At 47.6% G+C, this 23,788-nt stretch overlaps 2 protein-coding genes across 5 annotated transcripts in view; one reads left to right on the top strand and one right to left on the bottom strand.

Moving 5' to 3' along the window:
• The window catches only part of NDC80 (NDC80 kinetochore complex component), a 315,825-nt gene extending 307,156 nt beyond the window's left edge, over positions 1–8,669 (bottom strand). For 3 of the 4 annotated variants that reach the window (XM_033940387.1, XM_033940386.1, XM_033940388.1), the window contains exon 1: positions 8,139–8,369. The gene's annotated coding sequence lies outside the window, so the exon portion shown is untranslated. Of the gene's footprint in view, positions 1–8,138; positions 8,370–8,650 lie in introns of those variants that run through there. The other variant, XM_033940389.1, reaches the window with a different exon arrangement.
• Positions 8,571–23,788, top strand: part of TAF13 (TATA-box binding protein associated factor 13) — a 79,391-nt gene continuing 64,173 nt past the window's right edge. Inside the window, exon 1 of the mRNA XM_033940390.1 lies at positions 8,571–8,756. Coding sequence (XP_033796281.1) covers positions 8,730–8,756 — 27 coding nt within the window. The 5' untranslated portion in view covers positions 8,571–8,729. The remainder of the gene's footprint in view (positions 8,757–23,788) is intronic.

Here is a 23,788-nt window from a genome sequence, read left to right on the forward strand (position 1 = left end):
GTTCTATGTTTCTATGAGCCCCAGACTAGAAAAGGCCGCAATGCAAACGAGCCCGCAGGCTGAGATTGCATTGTATTTATTTTATTTTTTTTTAATAAAACGCACAAGAAACACAGCGACCCTGAAGAAAATAAAACACAAGCCGTGGTGAGAGAAGACATGAAGTAGAACTGAGTCTAGCACAGAGCGTCAAAACATGTCTTCTCAGCTCCGCGGAAAACTGAGAACAGAGGAGATGCGCGCCCTGCACTGGGTGGGAAGGCACTCTCGCATGCGCGGTGCGGAAGTCACAACTTTTTCAAGTTCTTCAAGCAAGTCTGCTTGTGAGGCTGTCCACATTGGGACTCCGTGGATGACGTCACCCACATGTTGAGAATAGCTGCCTGCTTGCTTGTCCTGAGATAATAACTATACTGGTTTAGCTGGCAACACAGAAATGATAATTAACATTTTTCTCTGCATACAGTGTGCTTTGTGGGTTTTTAAAAAAAATTTTGTGGTTACCATTATGATTAATAAGATTATATTGTGTGTATATGAAAAATGGATGGAAGAAATTGCATTAAAATTAGTATTATTATGGGGGTGGAGTCTGGGGCAGAGTTTGGGCAGGGGTTGGTATTTGTTAGGTTTAGGGGGTACTTGGCTTGAAAAGGTTGAGAAAGCACAGTTACTTACCGTAACAGGTGTTATCCAGGGACAACAGGCAGATATTCTCACATGTGGGCGACGTCATCTACGGAGCCCTGACGCGGACAGCTTTTCAAGCAAACTTGATTGTAGATTCAAGTTTGCTGTGCTGCACCATGCATGCGTGACTTCCTTCTCCACTAGAGGGCGCATCCCCTCCTCATGGTCTCCAGTTCATATAACCAGCTAAGAAGCCAACCTCGGGGAGGCGGGAGGGTTGCGAGAATATCTGCCTGCTGTCCCTGGATAACACCTGTTACGGTAAGTAACTGTGCTTTATTCCAGGACAAGCAGGCAGCATATTCTCACATGTGGGTGACCTCCAAACTAACCAAAAAGGGACGGAGGGAAGTTGGCAATTTAAGAAAACAGATTACGCAAAACCGACTGGCCAAACCGGCCGTCGCTCCTGGACAAAGAATCCAGGCAGTAGTGGGAGGTGAAAGTGTGAACCGAAGACCAAGTGGCAGCTTTGCAGATCTCCTCGATAGGTGTTGACCTGAGGAAAGCGACAGAAGCCGCCATTGCTCGGACTTTATGTCCCGTGACCCGACCATGCAGCGCGAGACCAGCCTGAGCGTTGCAAAAGGAAATACAAACCGCTAACCAGTTGGACAAGATACGTTTGGGATACAGGACGCCCCAACCGGTCCGATGAGACTTGAGTGCGTTGAAGATAAAAAGCCAACGCCCTCTTACAGTCAAGAGTGTGAAGCGCCACCTCGCCAGGATGAAAGTGGGGCTTCGGAAAAAACACCGGAAGAACAATGGACTGATTGAGATGGAAATCAGACACCACCTTAGGCAAAAACTTAGGGTGAGTGCGGAGAACCACCTTATCATGATGGAATACAGTAAAAGGCGGATCCGCTACCAATGCTTGCAGCTCATTAATTCTTCGAGCAGAAGTGAGCGCAAGTAGGAAGATCACCTTCCAAGTGAGGAACTTGAGATGAGACTTATCCATAGGCTCAAATGGAGGTTTCATAAGTTGAGCCAAAACTACATTGAGATCCCAAACCACTGGGGGAGGCTTGAGAGGAGGATGGACATTCAAGAGACCCCTCATGAAACGAGAAACCAAAGGATGAAGAGAAAGGGACTTCCCATCAAGCTGCCGATGAAAAGCAGCAATCGCACTAAGATGCAATCGAATAGAATTTGTCTTAAGACCAGACTGAGACAAATACTCCAGAACCGAGGACACCGGAACTGACAAAGGATCCAGATGATGAGATGAACACCAGGAAGAGAATCTAGTCCACTTCTGAGAATAGCAGAGCCTAGTCGAGACCTTACGAGAAGCCTCCAAAACCTCCCTGACTGACTGCGACAAGGGAAGAGAATTCAGGTGGAAAGGAACCAAGCTGTCAGATGTAGAGACCGCAGATTGGGATGCAACAGCGAACCCCGACTCTGAGACAGCAGAGATGGAAAAATAGGCAGAAGCAGAGGCTCCCTGACACTGAGTTGAAGAAGCAGAGAGAACCAAGGCTGGCGAGGCCACCGAGGAGCAACCAGGATCAGAGTGGCATGCGTAGACTTGAGATGCACCAGAGTCCACAAAATTAGGGGAAAAGGCGGAAACGCGTAAAGGAACTTCCCCTCCCAAGCGAGGAGGAAGGCATTGGCCTCGAGACGATCCAGGGAGTACATCCGGGAACAGAAGAGAGGCAGCTTGTGATTGAGGGGGGAGGCGAACAGATCTATCTGAGGGGTCCCCCACCGCTCAAACACCTGGCGTAAGACCTGAGAGTGAAGAGACCACTCGTGCGACTGTAGGAGGCGGCTCAGCTTGTCCGCTAGACAGTTCCGTTCTCCTTGAATGTAGACTGCATGAAGAAAGATGTTTTGGGAAATCGCCCAATCCCAGAGACAAAGAGCTTCCTGACACAGGGACCAGGATCCCGTTCCCCCTTGCTTGTTTACATAATACATCGCCACCTGATTGTCCATACGGACTAGAACCACACGATCGTGAAGCAGGTGGCGGAAGGCCACAGCGGCCAGATAAATGGCCTGAAGCTCCAAGACGTTGATGTGGCAGCGACGGTCCTCCGCTGACCACAGCCCCTGAGTGCACAGCCCGTCCAGATGAGCCTCCCAAGCATACTCCGAAGAGTCCGTGGTGAGGACCTTGTGGTGCAGACGGGCGAGACAGAGCAAACCCCTGGAAAGATTGGAAGAGTTGGTCCACCAACGGAGCGAGCGTCTCAAAGAAGGAGTCACTGTCACGGGACTGGAGATTGGGTCCCGGTCCTGACGCCAGTGAGAGGCCAACGTCCACTGAGGGATCCGCAGGTGCAATCTAGCAAATGGTGTGACATGGACGGTGGAAGCCATATGACCCAGAAGAATCATCATGTGTTTCACCGAGACTGAGGGTAGCAGCGAGACTTGCTGGCTCAGACGGATGAGCGCCTCCAGCCGAGGAGGAGGAAGAAACGAACGCAGGCAAACCGTGTCCAGCACGGCCCCGATGAACTGTAAGGATTGAGAGGGGCACAGCTGAGATTTGGGAAAATTCACCTCGAACCCCAAACCATGAAGAAATATAATAGTCTGTCGGGTCGCTGAGATAACCCCCTCACTCGACGGTGCTTTGATCAACCAGTCGTCCAGGTAAGGAAACACCTGGAGACCCTGGGACCGCAATGCCCCCGCGACCACCACGAGACACTTCGTGAAGACTCGAGGGGATGAGGCCAGACCAAAGGGGAGGACTTGATATTGGAGGTGCAACTCTCCCACCTGAAAGCCCAGAAAACGGCGAAAAGCGGGATGCACCGGAACATGGGTGTAGGCCTCCTTCAGATCGAGGGAGCACATCCAGTCCCCTTCATCCAGGAGTGGATACAAAACTGGGAAGGAAAGCATCTGGAAATTTTCCCGCACCAGAAACTTGTTGAGACGTCTTAAATCCAGAATCGGGCGCAGATCCCCCGTCTTCTTTGGAACTAAGAAGTAACGGAAGTAAAACACCCGCCCCTGTTGACAAGGGGGGACCACTTCCACCGCCCTTAAGCAGAGGAGAGCCCGAGCTTCCGAGAGAAGAAGGGGCAGCTGCGCCCGATTAGAACGACACTCGCTTGGTGGGCTGTTGGGAGGAACCTCCCGGAAGTTCAGAGTGTACCCGTTGGCAATCACGCTTAAGACCCAAGCGTCCGATGCGACGGTGGTCCAGTGATGGTAGAACTGTATCAAACGGCCCCCGATCGGAGTGGGATCTGACTGCAAAGTGGAGAGGGCCTGCCCCCATCCGCTCATCCCGTCAAAAAGACAGAGAAGGCTTAGCAACTGCAGGTGGCTGGGACTTGGATAAGGCCCTAGGATGCGCCTGTTGACGTCTGGGCGGCGGTCAAGAGAACGCCGGGGTAGATTTGTGTGGATAACGCCGCGGGGGGGGGGGGGGGGGCCGAAAGGGCCGCGACGTGGATGGCTTCGGCTTCGGCCTGACGAGCGAAGCAAACGACTTCTCATGCTCCGAGAGGCGCTTCGTAGCCGCCTCAATGGTTTCATCAAACAATTCCTTGCCCACGCAGGGGAGGTTAGCCAACCTATCCTCAAGATTCGGATCAATGTCGACCAGGCGTAGCCAAGCCAGACGGTGCATGGCCACCGCAAAAGCCGAGACCCTGGATGAAAGTTCAAACCCATCATATGCCGCATGGAACAGATGAAGTCGTAAGTTGGAGAAATCCTCGAAGAGCAGGCCAAACGCCCCCTGGCGTGAGGCCGGTAAGTCCGCCTGAAAGGCCGTCAACGAGCCAATCAGGTGTTTTAGATAGGACGTGAAGGTGAAGGAATAATTCAGCACCCTAGAGGCCATCATAGAATTTTGGTAGAGCCTGCGGCCAAATTTATCAAGGGTCCTGCCCTCCCGACCCGGCGGGACCGCCGCCGAGACACGGGACGGGTGAGACTTCTTAAGGGACGACTCCACCAGTAACGACTGGTGAGAAAATTGCGGATGCTCGAATCCCGGGCAGGGGACCGTACGGTATTTGGACTCCATCTTCGAGGGGACCGCCGTCACCATATAAGGAGTCTCAAGGTTCCTAATGAATGTTTGCCGGAGCACAGGGTTCAACGGCAGCCGGAGGTCCAGGTTAAGCGCCCGACCCATGTCCTGCACGAACCTCGTGAAGGACGGGCGGTACGCTCCTCTGGCCTCGGGAGGTGACGCCGAACGAGACCACCCCGGCGCCGAAAAGGAAGGGGAAGCCTTCCTAGAGTAGCGAGGTTCCCGCTCCGTGGCGCACTCCGAACCCCAGGAAGCACTCAAGGAGCGCGCTGGGGTCGAGGACCTGCGGCGTCTCAAGGAGCCCCTCGGAGACGACCCCGGGGTATGGGGCACCGACCGATGACGGGTCGGAGACCTGACCCCGGACCGAGGGGGAGTGAGCAACAACCAGAGACAACTCCGAAACCCTCAGCGGTCCTACAGCATAGGAAGTCTGTGAGCGACCTCGCCTCAGAGGAGAACCTCGGGCCCTCTTAGAACCCCTCCGGACCGAGGCCTCAGCGTGCTTCGAGCGACACTTCGCCCCACAGAGCCCCGCGGGGGAAGACCGCCTCGAGGCCCGGGACGAGGAGTCCGAGGATGAAGAAAGACGTCGGGATCGGCGCACGTTGGTCTCCGGCGCCCCGATGCGTGACTCAGGCTGGTCCGGCGCACGCGAGGTTGAGGCCAGTTGAAGATGGGCCAGTGCGGCGGACAGCTCCGATGAAATCGCCCGGAGCATGTCCTGAAAAACCGGCATGGGCATCATTGAGGGCATGTCTGGTGCCATAGTGCACTCCACCGAGGGCGACCTCGATGCAGAGTATTCCCTGGTAGTGGAGGCACGACCCGAGGGCTTGGAGGACTTCGCCGAAGCAGCGGGCAGGGAACTCCCCCCATGCCCTGCTGGCGTCCCCGAGGAAGGCTTCTTCGCCGGTGTAGAAACTGCGGGAGGAAGAGGGGACTTACCCGGAGCCGAGGTCTTGGATGACACTGAGGTCTTCAGGGTCGAGTCCCGAGGCGGGGCCGAAGCACTCGAGGCCGAGGTCAAGGCCGGGGCCGAGGGCTGGTCGACCGCAAAAAGATCCGCCATACGGGCCTTACGTCGATGAAGGGCCCGATGCTGAAACGTGGCACACCGGGGGGCAGGACTCGGTAGGATGATCGGCCCCTAAGCAGAGAATGCACCAGTGATGCGGGTCTGTGATGGACAAAAGACGATCGCACCTGGTGCACTTTTTAAACCTGGTCAAGGGCCGGGACATAAGAAAAAAAGAGGCCGCGGCCGACGAGGCCACATAGCCCCGACAACCCGGGAGCCCCCGGGCTGTAAAAAAGACCACGAACAACAAACTTGCAGAAAAAAGAGCAACTACACGCGCACAGCGACTCTCCCAGAAAAAACAAGAAAAGCCGCGGTGCTAAAAGGCACTTTCGGGCAGAGACCAAAAACAGGACTTCTTGGCTCTGCGGAAACAAAAGAACTGGAGACCACGAGGAGGGGATGCGCCCTCTAGTGGAGCAGGAAGGCACGCATGCATGGTGCAGCACAGCAAACTTGAATCTTCAATCAAGTTTGCTTGAAAAGCTGTCCACGTCAGGGCTCCGTAGATGACGTCACCCACATGTGAGAATATACTGCCTGCTTGTCCTGGGATAAACACTGTTATATATAAAACACACATATAATGCAGGTAATTTTATAAAGAATTTTCAACATATAAAAGGTATTTTATAAAAGTATCCAACAATTTACACAAGTATAGACATCAATAAGATGGTGCATTCTTGCATGCAAATCTCCACATAGGCATTCCAGAGAATAAAACTGGGCAGAACTGAAGTGTACCCACCTATTTTATAAAATACATATACACACACCTGCTTCAAAGCAGGTTTAAAGGGATGCGTTGCATTTAAATACACAGTTGGGTACTTGTTTCAGACAGGTCTTGACCTGTTTGGGCCGCCACGGGAGCGGACTGCTGGGCAGGATGGACCTGTGGTCTGACCCGGCAGAGGCACTGCTTATGTTCTTATGTAAAAGTACCTATATTGCCTTTACGTTCAATCTGGTGCCTCTTTTGGACTTCATATAAATATAAGGCCCAGTGAGACAATTAGTAAAACTCATTCACCCAGGTGCTATTTGAAGATTGACTGCTCTCCCTTTCAGTAGGATAATGGTTTTCATTAATTTTTAACTTGGGCCACTATGGATCCAAACAAACTGAAGGAGAGCAACCAAATATGTTCCTATACAAGGCCATGACACTGTTTTATTTATTTGTTTTAGTATTTCTATACCACTTATTACCTAAGAAGTTTACATCCAGACACTCAAGCATTTCTCCCTATCTGTCCTGGTGGGCTCACATTCTATCTAATGCAGGGATCTCAAAGTCCCTCCTTGAGGGCCGCAATCCAGTCGGGTTTTCAGGATTTCCTCAATGAATAGGCATTGAAAGCAGTGCATGCACATAGATCTCATGCATATTCATTGGGGAAATCTTTAAAACCCAACCGGATTGCGGCCCTCAAGGAGGGACTTTGAGATTCCTGATCTAATGTACCTGGGGCAAAGGGGGGGATTAAGTGATTTGCCCAGGGTCACAAGGAGCAGCATGGGATTTGAACCCACAACCTCACTCCCACTCCCTGATCAGCATGTGTCACTGATATTTAGTCCACCTTCAAATGTTTCATTTGGGGGGGGATATCTTCAAGAGGCGTTTCCAAATCCATTCTCTTCGCATTATCCTTCCAGCTTTCCCCCAATCCACTCCACCTTTTCTGTCACAAGCTGCCTTAGGTAGAGAGGCAGAGTAACAAAAAAAGAATGACAATGGGGAGTCCACCACAAAGTTCTCCATGGGCTGCCAGGGCATTGAAGAACACTGACGTAAGAGGTAAAGTCATGGCTTTCCGAGAATGTATGGCTGTCAATCTGGTGTATTGGTCTGGTTAGCTCTTTGTGGAAGTTACTGCCTTAGGCCGCGGCTTACTGTGCCTAAAGAACGTTTAAGTCCCTGCAGCACCCACAGCTGTCCCAACCATACGAATCTATACTACTACGTTTAACTTATTGTGTATAAAATGTGCTGGACAACTAGAAGAAGAAAAAAAAAAAAGTCTGCCAAATTCATTTTAAGTCTTGAAAAGCAATGCAGCGACAACACGTAAGAAAAGCCGAGCTTCTTTTAAAGCTCCTCCGACTATCCAAGCAAAGAAACAGAAGCGCTAAGATTCCGAAGTGTACCAAATTCACATTACATTACTCTCTTAACAAGATTGTAGCCACTACTCTCCATTATCCTCGTCCACTACTTTGATTGTTCATTAAAGCTTCTTTTCATTCCCAGTTAATAAAAATGTTAACCCGAATAATATCCTCTAATAAAGAATACTGGATTCCAAACGATAAACACCGTTGGTTAGTACTTACTGTATTTCACGATCTCCAGAAAAGGTAGTTCTCAAAACGTCTGAGCTCCAGCAATAACTGTCTCCCAGCTAACTAGCCGTGCCCTGTACTAAGTGTATGGGCGTGGCCACAAAGTTGAATTTAGATATCTTTAACCAATAAGCGTTTTAATAACTAACTGACACGGATTTAATTAGGTCCCTTTTTTTTTCAGTAGTTCCTTTCTGAGCTCGCAAGGTTTTCTGCCCGAATCAAATATGGCAGTTAAGGATATTTTGACTATATGAATATAGTCAAGATTTCGTCATATTTAGTTCTTTTTACACCAACTTCAATTTATGAGCTGGAAGCCCGAATCTAAAATGGCTACCGTGTGCCTTCGCTTGTAATGAGACAGAGTAGAATGAACTTTAAAAGCGTATGGGTCAAAAGAGAAAATATATTTTTTTAAAACCCCAAATGTTAAAAAGTCAATCGTTTTCCAATGAGAAATACTAAAATAGAAGATTCTACTAATATGCTGTTAGCTTTACCATTGCTCACGTTAGGGGAAGTGATGTTGCCGGATATGTAAACTCCCAAGCTGCCGCTGTAAACGTGAAAAAGTCGGGAATGGCTGATGAAGATGAAGATCCTACTGTGAGTTAAACTCTATAACGAGTGATAGGCATATCAGGTATAGATAGCGAAATTGGATGGGTTATGGCTCAAACAACATGTTGCTTCTTACTGCATCAATCATAACATTCAGAGAGCATCTTTTTCTAAGGGTTGTTGTTTATTTTTTACCATCAGCTTCAGTGCTTATAAGGAACATCTTACATAAGTGTGCTTTACATTGATCGTTGTTCATACTGGGCTCAAAGCAGAGGTTTTTGTTTGGTTTTACTATCTACTTCAGTTTTGTGCCTGAACTATGCTTATATGGGCCATCTTACCTAATTGCTTTGTACTGATTGCTATGTTTGCAGGGTTTAAAATAGAGCACCTTTTCTGATGTTTTTTGCTCCTTTGCACGCCCCTTAACACACACTTTGTATGCAGTTTTATGTGCTATGTATTAGTAATTTGTATGTTGTTGTTTTTTTTTTTTTTTTTTACTCAGTATATAATTTATTTAATTTAATGAAGGAATGGTTATGGATTGTAATATGTTATCTGAGTTGGTATGGCAGTTGTGGGGAGTTATAGTAACATACTTGGGAGGCTATCCCAGTGCATGCCACTATTAGAAAGGGAAATGTAGGTTTTGAACCTTCTCCACAATTTAGATCTCTGGTGGACTGCACCGTGATAGCCCCACTAATATATATTTTTTTAATTTTAGTCTTAGGGCCTGTTTTACAAAGCTGCGCTGAAAGGTCACTTTGGTCAGCCACAAAACTTAGAGACTTGAAGAAAGCACAGGTGTTTTATTCAACATATGCAGACTCCTGAGCCTCCAAGCTGGCAGCTTCAGAAGTGCCAAAAACAGGAAATTACAGTGATATTTATGCATTTTCTGGCTGGACAACTGAATAGATTCAATTTCTGATTTGTTACTTTTGCTACATTTTCTTAACAATCATTGGTCCTAAGCTCACACCTATTATTGGTTCAGGGGTTAACCTTATAGTCCTATAGGGAACAGGTCACTTATCTAAGCCCTGCAGTCTTTCTGTTACATGTCCAGGAGGGCGAAATACAATATGATTAACATAGTAACGTAGTAGATGACAGCAGATAAAGACTCAAATGGTCCATCCAGTCTGCCAAACCTAATTCAATTTAAAAAATTTTTCTTCTTAGCTATTTCTGGGCAAGAATCCAAAGCTCTACCCGGTACTGTGCTTGGGTTCCAACTGCCGAAATCTCAGTTAAAACCTACTCCAGCCCATCTAAACCCTCCCAGCCATTGAAGCCCTCTCCAGCCCATCCTCCCCCAAATGGCCATATACAGACACAGACCGTGAAAGTCTGCCCAGTACTGGCCTTAGTTCCATATTTAATATTATTTTCTGATTCTAGATCCTCTGTGTTCATCTTCATCCCACGTTTCTTTGAACTCAGTCACCGTTTCCCTCTCCACTACCTCTCTCGGGAGCGCATTCCAGGCATCCACCACCTTCTCCGTAAAGTAGAATTTTCTAACATTGCTTTTGAATTCCACCCCTCAACCTCAAATTATGGCCTCTGGTTTTACCATTTTCCTTTCTCTGGAAAAGATTTTTGGTTCTACGTTAATACCCTTCAAGTATTTGAACATCTGAATCATATCTCCCCTGTCCCTTCTTTCCTCTAGGATATACATATTTAGGGCTTCCAGTCTCTCCTCATACATCTTCTGGCACAAGCCTCCTATCATTTTTGTCACCCTCCTCTGGACCGCTTCAAGTCTTCTTACGTCCTTCGCCAGATACGTTTTCCAAAACTGAACACAATACTCCAAGTGGGGCTTCACCAATGACCTGTACAGGGGCATCAGCACCATCTTCCTTCTACTGGCTACGCCTCTCTTTATACAGACCAACATCCTTCTGGCAGCAGCCACCAACTTGTCACACTGTTTTTTTCGCCTTTAGATCTTCGGACACTATCACCCCAAGGTCCCTCTCCCTGTCTGTGCATATCAGCTTCTCACTTCCTAGCATATACGGTTCCTTCCTATTATTAATCCCCAAATGCATTACTCTGCATTTTTTTGCATTGAATTTTAGTTGACAGGCATTAGACCATTCCTCTAACTTTTGCAGATCCTTTTTCATATTTTCCACTCCTTCGGTGTCTACTCTGTTTCAAATCTTGGTATCATCTGCAAAAAGGCACACTTTTCCTTCTAACCCTTCAGCAATGTCACTCACAAACATATTGAACAGGATCGGCCCCAGCACCGAACCCTGAGGGAATCCACTACTTTCCTTCCTCCGAGCGACTTCCATTAACCACCACCATCTGGCATCTCAACATACACAGTAAGAAGCTAACACCCAAGCTACAACACCCAGTGTAGGCAGGCTAGAACAAGAGAAGTCAGGTCTGCAATTAAACATAATTCAGCATTTTTATTCAGGAGAAAGCTTAGTTCAAGACTCAGGAAAACCAGTCCCAGACTCCTTCAGTCCCCCCCCCCTTTCAGGCTAGTCGAATGAAGGAGGAGACGAGCCTGACAAAGTTCAAGAAGGAGGAATGTCAGAATCAGTTGTAGGGACTGGTTGATACTGGGAGAGTGCAAGGGCCATAGCAGCAGTGGAACGGTCAACAGCAGAGTCAACAGTTTGGTGGAGCATGGAGTTTATGGCTATGGGGACCACACAGGGCAGGCAGCAAAGGAGCAGAGAAGACAGGGCGGCAACCAGCAAGATGGTCTTCATTGCTGAGCCAGAGGGCAACCAGGAGCCAAAGGTGCCAGAGAGCCAGTCTGCAGTGAGGCCACGCCAGGTCTGGACAGGAACACGAGCCAGTTTGATGATATGATCCACAACTTCCTCGATCACTTTACCATCGTCATCAAGTTCAAGGCAGCAGTTGGAGAGATTGAATTTGCCACAGACACCACCTTCTGCCGCCAGCAAGTAGTCTAGAGCTAGGCGGTTCTGATAGATAGCAGTGTGCATTTTAGCATTGGCCTTGCCAATGGTAGCCAATGCATGAGCTGTTTCATTGGTAATGAGTTCAAGAACAACCTGCAAGCGAATGATGCGGTTAAGCATATAGATAGGGGTCTGATAACCATAGCATCCGTCTTCGGCCCAAGTAGCAGGTCCATAAGCAGCAATGATATGGTCTGCAGGCCAGTCATCACCCCATTCATCTATTTTAAGGGAATTAGTGGAAGTAGACCACTTTTGGCGACCTCTGACGTCTAATACAGGGCTCCCAGGCATTCACCATCGGTAACAGGAAGAAGCTGGGATGGATCATGCCGAGTACACATGTACCAATCCAGTTAGCAGGCAACCAAGAGTAAGCAAACAGACCGCAGAGCCAATATTGACCATCAGGAGCTGGCCATTGTTCATAGGAAGTTCCATTGAGCAGTTTCTGAAGGGGTTGACCTGGCAAATTGGAGGTGTTGTTGGCAGGTCAGGGGTCCCAGGCAACAGTGAAGGTGTTAAAAGACCAGAGAGATGAACACTTGAGGTGTCCAACCTGGACGTTGAAGGGACCCCCGATTCGCTGAAGGCAGTGGGAAGCAACAATGGAGGTTCACAAGGCCCATCGTGGAGGTCGTGGACCTGACGTGAAAGTGAGGTTCTGTGAAGTCAGGTTTAACATGTCCAGCTGCTTTGCCTCCCATGGCCACTGTTCTCTCATACCAATCCCTCCGCATACAAAACAATTGCTAACATTAAGAGTCTGGCCTATAGTTTCAGCAAACTGTATAATCAGATTACAGGAATATCAACATCTACTTTCATATTTTTCATAAAACTGGGGAAACACCACAAAGTGGTGAACAAGGGCACGAAAGTGGGACCCAATATGGACATATACAACAGTGCCTGGATCTAGTCCTTTACCATCAATGTAGAATCCCATTCGGTTTTTAGCATACTGGACCTGGGCATTGGCATTCCAGGTGTGAGGGTTAGTGATAGTGAACACCATGGCATTACAGTGGCTTGCAGTACACATGGGACCGGGGTTAGGGCCTACTGCGAGTGTGGCAGAGGGGGTATTGGCTGGGTATTTATGAGGGTTCTTGTAGGTGGCCCATGAGACACATTCCCACTCAGGACAGGCTCCACCATTAGTGAAGGTTTCCTCATAGGGGCATTTCGTAAAGGGCATTAGGTTGTAAAGGCACGCATACTTAGCACATGAGGTGTAATAGCACTGCCATGCTAGGGAGCCACATAGGATTGTATTAGGGGCGATACCATGACTCTGGGCAAAAATAACACACATGCATCAAAATACAAAGACACCGGGTGAATGGGGTCTACAATAAGAGTCTGGTTGATAAGTGGACCATCAACATTATCAATGCGGATCTCCGCCCACTTTTCAACTTCACCACCAGTAGGTTGGAAACAGATAATACCCTCTGATGTTTGACACTTTCTGTACTTAACTCCTTCTGTACTTAACTCCATCATGCAAACAAACATCAGGCAAAGGGGCCGAGGGACACTTAAATTGGGTACGGTATAGGAGGGCCAATTCTTCCTTATCTCCATTACGGACCTGAGAAAGGCACGGTTTACAGGGAGTAAGGGATTGTGACTGATCCCCTAATACAATAGGGAAGAAATACAGAAGAAAGAAACATAAGATAGTAAGGGCAAAACAAAAGTCACATATATAACACAGAAGGCGCCGACAATGCTAGCACAAGTAGCTCATTTTGTCAGGAACAACTTAGAAAACCTCAAACAGTTATACTCAAGGCACTTGCTAGAGGCAGTGGTGAACCACAGGCAGTCAGTTAAACTCAAATACTTTGTGAAAAGGTTATATTCAGAACACCTGCTAAGTAATAATAATAATAATAATAACTTTATTTTTATATACCGCCAACAATCTTGCGACTTCTAGGCGGTTTACAATAAAAGAAACTGTTTACAATAAAAGAAACTGTAAATACAATAAAAATAAAGAGAAACTTTACGTACAGCGAATTGAAGAGTATAGCAGTGAATATCTCGTACAACGAATTAAAGAGTATAGCAGTGTACATCTGATAACATTAATAATGTTAACGTCAGTTTGTGTGTTGCAAGGCCAGGCAGTGCCAAGTTGTTTACACAGAAGTAGAAATGTTCCGTAAGTTGAATAGAGTGTTCATATTTAGTGATTGGGGGTTGGGTTAACAGTTTGCAAGTTCAGGTATGTGGTGATGTTACGAGGGGGGTTGATGTTCCGGTTCGTTACCTAGGTATTTCAGGAATAGGTAGGTTTTTAGGTGTTTCCTGAATTACAGTACAGGGGTATATGTTCAAAGCAATTTTGAGGTTTTAGAGATCTTCATCTGGAGATCTGTTTTGCCTGGGCTAGCTTGCCACATGGCAGCTGGCTTGACTCTGCTGTAGTGAAACCAGATTTCATGTCCAGACACCTTGACAGCTGTGGGGGAAGAAATGAGGACAGTGAAAGGGCCTATCCACCTAGGTTTCAGGGGGTCTGACTTCCAAGTTTTCAGCCATCCCGTATCCCCAGGAATGTATCCATGGACTTGTGTAGCTATCGGTAATGGGGCCTGCAAAGGTTCTGGTCCCAATACTGCCTCACACGCTCTGTAGTTTGTAAGTCAGATGCTTCTGGGGACAGTCTCTTTAGGAAGAAAGGGCGCACAGACTTAGGTTTGTCCCAAAGAAATTGTCCATTTATTATGAGTCCTACATCCATTTATATAGCATTATACATGGGTTAGTTTTTTCAGCATATGACTGTAGGAAAGACCATATTTGGTAACAGGATACATAAAAGCAACATGACTGTAGGAAAGACCATATTTGGTAACAGGATACATTAGAAAGAGGTAGCAAACATAAGGGGGGGTTTTAGGTGGAAGTTTCCATCTAAGGTCTAGCAATGTTTCTTATCTCTCTAAAGCACAAGATGTAAGACACAGAGCTCAGAACACAAAGAGAAAATGGCCTTGTGATTTCTTGACACATACAACCTGTTTTCAGCAGTTCAAATTGAAAACTTACAAGAAATATATGTGCCCCTTCAATCCCTTCTTACGTCATGAAAATGGCGTCATAAGTGCACAGCATTAGGTTGGAGGGAGAGATAGTCCAGATATATCTCTCGAGGACGGGGCTTAGGAGCAGTAATACGAGCACTAGAACACATAAGCAGTCTAAAAATGACATAAGCAACATGGGTACAAATAATAAGAGATTATAACACTAACCGTTTAATCCATCCTTGCATCCAGCTATAAGCAACATGGGTACAAATAATAAGAGATTATAACACTAACCGTTTAATCCATCCTTGCATCCAGCTAAAGTTCTGGTCCCAAGGATTAAATAAACCAGAGTTACGTTTGAGCTCAGCAGAGAGGTCCTCTGATTTCTGAATGGCCACAGTAACCTTACCCGTAGGAACTGTATTGTCAGGAATAAAGGTGCAACAGGATAAAGTACTGGGGAGAATTTTACAGACTCCCCCCTACTCAGCAAGGATCATATCCAGGGCCAGGCGGCTAAGCAGAGATTTACCATTTTGGTCCACTTTTTTGAGCACTTTCCGGTTTATAAGCCCAAGCAGTGCCAGTGTTCCACCCTACCACTCCCCAGGACGCACACTTATCCCCCCAATGTGAGTCAGTAACACATATGTATATGTCTTTAGTTTTAGGAATATCAAGGAACCAGTCACACTGCCATGCGGCATCAATTGTTGAGCAGTCCCTAATGTCACAATAGTCAAAGGAGAAGGTGGCCACGTGCACACTGCTGGAATTATACCAAAAGGTGGTATGCTGTCTATCTTTCTGGATTCCAATTGAGGGGCAGCCCCCCCCTTTGGGAAGAAAAGTTCCAATTTGATGTCGCATTTGTCCTTGATAGTCCAGTAGCTAAGTCTTTGCATACTCTGGCAGTGAAAGCAGGACTATTATCTGAGGTAATATGTGTGGGGCATCCCCACCTAGGGATGATTTCGCGAAGTAAGATATTCACCACAGTCTGAGCTGTTTCATTTGTGGTGGGAAAAACTTCAGGCCATCGAGAAAACATGTCAACAATAACAAGGGCATAATCCTGTCGGGTCCCAGTGGCATAAGGAATATGAGTAAAATCAATCTGTAAGTGTGCAAAAAGGAGAAGTGGGACAAGTAAGGTGCTGGTGTGGTGCTTTATGGGGTATGTTGGGATTAGCACGGAGACAGGTTATACATCGAGCTATATATGTCTGTATCAGGGAACGAAGGTCAAGAATGAAAAAAATCACTGGCAAGAAGTTGAAATGTAAAGGAGAGCTAGCGACTGGTATATGGGGTTTCCCCTCTTGGCACCAATGTCCGTCCAAAGGGCGGCTTTGGGCACCGGCCAGGTTCTAGGCGTCAAGTTCAGAAGGGGAAACAAAGGATTGGAGTTGGGGGGAAAAAAAGGAAGGGGGAAAAGCAGGAGGGGAAAGAAGAGGAAGGAGAACAGGGGAGGGAGGGGGGTCCAAAGACCAAGATCAGAGGAGTGACCATCTCTACCTCCATAGCACATGCAGCCAGGGCTCTCAAGCAGGCAGGTATGCCCTGTACTTGAACAGGAGGGACTGTTAGAAAAAAAGCAACAGGGTGTAAGTTACCACCATGATCTTGTGCCAGGACTCCCGCCATGGTTTTACAATTATCTCAAGCAAATAGGTAAAACATTTGATTATAATCAGGAAAACCCTGGCCCGGGCTAAAAACCAAAGCACATTTCAAATATCCAAAAGCATCCAACATTTCTTTAGTCCATCTGATAAGATCAGTCATTTCGTCTGTCTCAGAATCTGGTCATAGAAGGAACAATCAGGGATCCATTGGCGGTAGTAACCAATCATACCAAGAAAAATATGCAAGTCTTTCTTGGTAGCTGGGCATGGCAGACCCAGGACAGCAGCAATGCGAGAAGTGCTAATTTTCCTCTGACCATGAGACAGGACAAAACCCAGGTATTCCACTTCAGATTTACACCAGTGCAGTTTCTTTCGTGACACCTTGTGACCACACACAGACAACCATTGTAAAAAGGAATATATACAAGGATTATATGTGCCCATCAGGGCCCTTTCCAGGACCCATTTGTGGAGCTCTTGGAGGGCCTTAGCTAAGGATTGGACCTGACTCTGGAGGATATCCGATCCCAGAGTAGCAAAGGAACCAGGATCTGGGTTCACAATGGGTGGTGGCCGGCCGAACATGAGCTCAAACGGGGACAATCTAGTGGGTTTGAATGGGGTGCATCTAATCTGAAATAGGACAGAGGGCAGTAGAACAGGTCAGGACAGATTAGTTTCTTCAATTTGTTTCGTAAGAAGGGTCTTAAGAGTTCTATTCATTCTTTCAACCTGTCCAGAGCTCTCAGGATGGTAAGCAGCATGTAACTTCCATTCAATTTGGAGGGCCTGAGCAGTTTGTTGGACAACTTTAGCAATGAAGGCGGGGCTGATGTTGCTGCTTATGGAAATGAAGCACGGAATTATTTTGTTCAAGAGGTGCGTTCAGTGCGAGCAGGGAAGGCTTCGACCCATCTAGTCAGGGTATCTGAAGACTAGGAGGTGACTGAGGGAATGGGAAGTGGGCATGTGGGTGAAGTCTACAGACAGAAACTGCATCAGATATGTTCCAATGGGTTGGTGTCCAGGAGGTGGCTGTCGTCTGGTTGGAGGATTTGTTCTAGAACAGACAACACAATGTCGGACCATATTCTGGACTAGCTGGTCAAGGTGATTGATAAAGAAATATCTGTTGAGGGTCATTTTCATAGCGGGTTCTCCAGAGTGTGCCAGGTCATGGCATCTTTTCACAATCGTGAGGGCCAGGTGTTGAGGAATGAATATGAGGGTACCCGCTGTGCTCACCTTTGAAGTATCTGTGGGTCTGGATTGGAACTTGGATTGGTGCATATTTGTATCCACCCCCTTTCAGGACAAACTGGCCCAAGAGAGGGTGGGCCCAAGTCTGTTCCTGAGAAGTATACTGGGGTGTAAGGGTGTCCAGAAAAGGAATGATTGTGTACAGAGGAGCCGAAGGAGGAGGGCAGAGGCTGGCAGCTTGGGCTGTGCGGTCGGCAAGGGCATTGCCATGGGAGTCAAATTCAGTGACACGATGGTGGGCTCGACAGTGAATAACCGCGACACGGGAGGGCAAATTGACAGCCTTGAGGAGGTCAAGGTTGAGGGGAGCATGATGGATCAGGCGACCAGAGGCTGTAATGAAACCTCAATGTTTCCAGATGGCCCCATGGGTGTGCAAGGTAAGGAAAGCATATTTGGAGTCAGTGTATATGTTGCAGGACTAAGAGGCAGAATGGCACAGGGCAGAAGTGAGGGCATAGAAACATAGAAATAGACGGCAGATAAGGGCCACGGCCCATCTAGTCTGCCCACTCCAATGACCCTCCCCTACCTTTCTCTGTGAATAGATCCCACGTGTCTATCCCATTTGGCCTTAAAATCAGGCACGCTGCTGGCCTCAATAACCTGAAGTGGAAGACTATTCCAGCGATCAACCACCCTTTCAGTGAAAAAGAATTTTGTGGTGTCCCCGTGCAGTTTCCCGCCCCTGATTTTCCACGGATGCCCCGTTGTTGCTGCGGAACCCTTGAAAAAGAAGATATCTTCTTCCACCTCGATGGGGCCCGTGAGATACTTGAATGTCTCGATCATGTCACCCCCTCTCTCTGCGTTCCTCGAGTGAGTACAGCTGCAACTTATCCAGCCGTTCCTCATACGGGAGATCCTTGAGTCCCGAGACCATCCGGGTGGCCATTCTCTGGACCGACTCCAGTCTCAGCACATCCTTACGGTAATGCGGCCTCCAGAATTGCACACAGTATTCCAGGTGGAGCCTCACCATGGATCTATACAATGGCATGATGACTTCAGGCTTATGGCTTTAAAAATAACCCCACTCTATTCAGCACCGCCCTTGCTTCAGACCTTGCCAATTTCTCCCCTTCATCTTCAGGCATACAGCTCAGCTTCTTGGGTGGAAATGCCAGAGGGCAGAGGGCCCATGAGTAAAGGGGAAGTGGCAGAGACTACTGCGTGGCCAGCGATACGGGTACCAGAAGGGGTGACAGACGAGCTGCCATCTGTGAAAAGAATGAAATCAGGGTCCCGGAGTAGTCCCAGAGTGAGATCAGGACGGGAAGAATAAATTAAGTCAACGGTGTCAAGGCAGTTGTGCACGACCAGCTGGGAGGAGACGGGGAGGAGAGTGGAGGGGTCAAGGAGTGAAGAAATAAGACGAGAGACCTGAGGGTTTTCACAAAGAAGGTCTTGGTATTTAAGGAGGCACTTGTTCGTGAGCCACAGGGAGCCTTTATGCTCTAGAAGAGAGGTTACACAGTGTGAGACAAAGAGGTCAAGATGTTGGCCGAAAGTGAGTGTGTTAGTGTGCTGTAAGAGATCTGAGACGGCACCAATGGCCCGAAGGCAGGGAGGCCACCCGGCAGCAACAGAATCCAATTGTCGAGAGAGATAGGTGATGGGCATACGCCTGGAGCCAAGGAACTGGGTAAGGACCCCGGCTGCAATACCAGAGTTTTTATGAACATAGAGCTGGAAAGGTTTGGAAGGGTTAGGAAGGCCAAGGGCAGAAACCTGAGTCAAATTTTTGGAGGTAGCGGAAAGACTGGGTCCAGACGAAAGGGGCTGAATCAGTGCCTTTGGTGGAATCATACAGGGGACGGGCAATGGTAGAGAAATCAGGGATCCAGATGCGACAGTATCCGGTGATACTGAGGAAGGCGTGCAGGGCTTTGCGATTGTCAGGAACAGGGAGACTACAGACAGCCTGGACACGGATGTGGGAAATATGAAACCCAAGGTAGGTGACACAAGGAAGGCTCAATTGGGCCTTCCAGAGAGATACATGGTAACCGCAATGGAGAAGAAACTGGAGGAGAGAGCGAGTGTCTTCCTGACAGGCAGAGGTAGATAGAGAGCAGAGGAGAAGATCATCAACATACTGCAAGACTTGGGAATAAGATGAAGGGGAAAAATTGGCAAGGTCTGAAGCAAGGGCGGTGCTGAATAGAGTGGGGTTATTTTTAAAGCCCTGGGGTAGACGGGTCGGGGTTACTTGGGAGGTTTGTCCAGTGGAAGGGTTTTCCCATTGGAATGTAAAAATTGGCTGACTGGAAGGGGCTAACCGACAGCAAAAGAATGCATCCTTGAGATCCAAAACAGTGAAGTGGGTAGCTCCAGAGGGAACCAGTCCCAACAGAGTGTAAGGATTGGGGACAGTAGGATGAATGTCCTCTACAAGACGGTTGACAGCACGGATGTCCTGGACAGGGGGGGTGTGCGGGTCACCAGGTTTTAAAACTGGAAGGAGAGGGGTATTCCAGGGTGACTTACAAGGAAACAAAAACCCACAATCTAGCAAATGAGACAAGTGGATGTGTATTCCCTGGATGTTGGACTGGGCTATGCGGTACTGCTTGATAGATACCAGGTTGGTAGAAGCCTTCAGGGTAACGACAAAGGGTTTGATGTTATGTGCTACTCCGGGGGACCCAGACTCAGCCCAAACAGCCAAATCAAGGTCCTCAAGAAAATCAGGTACAAAAAGTGGGGGTTTGCTTGCCATGGGTCCCGACAATAGGGAACAAAGGAGGCTTGGTGAGGGGGCAGCGGAGCGGTAAGGAATGGGGGTGAGGTTTGAAGAAGGGAGGTCTATAGTCAGACCGTGAGAGGACAGACGAATAGTGGCTCCCAAGCGCTGGAGAAGGTCCCAACCAAGCAAGGGGACAGGACAAGAGGGCATGTACACAAAGAAATGTGGTATGGAATGGCCACCAATGCAGACCGAAACAGGTTCAAGGATAGAGACAGAATCAGAGGAGCCAGTTGCAACCCTAATGGAGATAGATTTGGAAGAACGCTTACTGAGAGGGCGGGTCAGAACTGAGTGCTGGGTACCAGTATCAACTTAAACTGAAATTCCCTAGTGGGAAAATTTCACTAAATCATATATATCAAACACTTCCCACTTTTATGAAAAAGTGCAATTTGGCCTTGATGCAATGGTTTTGAACTGTCATCCACGAAACGCTGGCCACGTTGTCTCTTTTCGAAATACAAGCACTGACTAAAGCTAAGTAACTTTCTAGCAGCATACAAATATGATTCGCTGAAGGCAAATGAAAATATGTATAGATTAAGAAGAGTAGTTTCAGTGTAGTCTCATGAAGATGAACTAGTGCAAAGAAGTAAACAAAGATAAGCTGAAAGAAAATATAAATTAGAGGAAGATATGGTATTATTGAATTTTAGAAAAAATTAGAATAAGTTATTAGATACCTTTCACAAATAAAACGGGTTGGATTAAGTGGTTTAGAATAAGAGATAGTGGAGTATGGTCGATGATTGGAGACTAAGGAGCTAAACAACTATGCTGAATATCTCAGTCATTGAATACGACTAGGCGTAGGCTTCATTACTGAGGCCTCCTCCTGGATGTAGATTAGATTTTGCACTTTTTCATAAAAGTGGGAAGTGTTTGATATATATGATTTAGTGCCAGTATCAACCAGCATAGAGATGGAGTCACCTATGTGGACATATCAAGGTCTGAGTTGGCTAAATGCTCGATGTCGGAGACAGCTCGGCACCGTTCTTCCCAAACATCTCCAGAGACGATGTCGGTCAAATTGGGTAAGGCTTTGAGGAAGATGAAACATCCAGTGCTCGACACCGCATTCCACCCACTCGAGACTCGAACCTCTGGGGTGATTCTGAAGAGTCTGTTCTGTCTGATGAAGATGTCTTTTCAGATGAAGACTTTCAACTTCCATCTTCTCAAGACCTTTCTCAACAAATGGATAAGTCTTCTTTTTCAAAATTTTTGAAAGACATGGCACAGACACTTTCTATACCTCTTGAAGCTGACAAAAAAAATCTAAACAACTTTTGGATGCATTAGATTATGAACAGCCACCTAAGGAGTTTCTTCGGCTTCCCCTTCATGACATCTTGCAGGAGATCTTTTACAAGAACTTAGAAACTCCTTTGACCATCCCTGTGGCTCCTTGCCAGCTAGACTCGCTATATAGGGTGGTACCCCTTCCGGGCTTTAAAAAGTCTCAGCTCCCCCATGAGACTATCCTGGTGGATTCCGCACTTAAAAAATCTGCTGGAGCTTCTTTACCTCCTGGCAGAGAGGGTAAGGCAATGGACCGTTTTGGCAAACGTTTATATCAGAATGCCATGCTTGCCAACCGGTCTGGTAACTGTGCTTTCCATTTCTCTTTCTATCAAGCATTTAGTTACCCAAGTGGCCACTTTTCAGAAGTACTTACCTGATCGCAAATTACCTGTTTTTCAAAATTACATTTCTGACTTGCTACAGCAGTGCAAATACATGGTACGCTCTATCTATGACACTTTTGAGCTAACATCTTGTACTGCGGCTATGTCTGTGGCAATGCGACGCCTAGCCTGGCTCAGAGTCTTGGAACTTGATGTTAACTATCAAAATCATTTTGCTAATGCTCCTTGTTTGGGCAATGAACTTTTTGGAGCTTCCTTAGATACAATCACCCAAAAGTCAGCTCACAAAACCAGGTGGGATACTTTGGTTAAATACAAGAAAAAGCCTCCACCTGTTCGCCCTTTCAGACAACAGTCTTCATATCAGCGTTGTTTTGCTGCAAAGCCTATGCCGCCACCTCAGTCTCAACCTCGCAGGCAGAGGCAGCAACCCCGTCAGCCCCAGCAAAAACAGCAGGCTGTTCCACCTAAATATACAGTTTTTTTGACATGTTTTTCAGGAGCATAGCCAATCTCAGCATTTCTCAACCTTTGCCTCAGCCCATTGGAGGTCGTCTTCAGCTTTTCATCAATTGTTGGGAACTCATCACATCGGACCTATGGGTCCTCAACATCATTTGTCAGGTTTATTCTCTCCATTTTCAGACTTTTCCACCAGACAATCCTCCAAGAGAGTCTGCTTTGGACCCTGCACAGTCCTCCCTTCTGCAGGAGGTGCAAGCCCTTCTGCTGAATGCCATGGAGGAAGTTCCCCTCGATCAGCAGGCCCAGGGATTCTACTCCCGTTACTTCTTAGTCCCCAAGAAGACAGGAGGACTGAGACCACTGTTCCCTCTAAGATGAACAGAAGTCCTCCAACTGCATGGCTGCCACTGGGTGGTGCTAGTGCTTAAGTATTGTGTTTTCAGTCTCTAGGGCAATGTCCTGCAAACCTTTTGATGCTGCGGCACACTAAACTCGGGGCTGCAGCTAGAGGGCATCCGGAAATGCGTGGGTGTCGATGCGACAACATCACGCGCGTGTGTGATGTCATCGCATTGATATCCGTGCATGTGCCCTCCAGATGGGGCTCTGAGCCTGCTATTACTAAGCTGGGGGGGAGTGCTGGAGGAGGAGAGGCACCGGCGAGGAACAGAGGAACCGGCTGACTGCCAGAGTCCGTGCCAGCGCTGGTACCTCTCCTTCTCGCCGGCGTCTTGTGGCGCGCAGTTTGCAATATACTGCTCTAGGGACAGGCAGGTGCTCTGGAGTTCTGCAGAGCTTTCCTGTCTCTCACTTTTGAAAATGTGAAAGTGAAACAGCACCCCCTACTGGCAGGACTATAGGCGGAGGACTCCTGCTCAGCTTACAGGGAACAATGACTGAGACCCATCCTGGATCTCAGAGATCTCAACAAATTTCTAGTCAAGGAGAAATTCAGGATGTTGTCAATCACCCTGCTTTATCCTCTCCTCAATTAAAACAACTGGCTATGCTTCCTCGACCTCAAAGAAGCCTACACACATATCCCGATTCATCCGGCTTCTAGGAAGTACCTCTGTTTTCATATCAATCGCTGTCATTACCAATACAAGCCCTTTGGCCTGGCATCTTCTCCCAGAGTCTTCACGAAGTGCCTAATTGTGGTGGTCTCCTCTCTCCGATCACACTGCCTTCAAGTCTTTCCTTATCTGGACGATCAAGGCTGTCTCATCTCAGGAAGTGGTCCAAGCAACATCTCAGACCATCTCTTTCTTTTTCCAGATTCTAGGATTCAA

This window comes from Geotrypetes seraphini, chromosome 4, assembly GCF_902459505.1.
Source record: "Geotrypetes seraphini chromosome 4, aGeoSer1.1, whole genome shotgun sequence".
Lineage (NCBI taxonomy): Eukaryota > Metazoa > Chordata > Amphibia > Gymnophiona > Dermophiidae > Geotrypetes > Geotrypetes seraphini.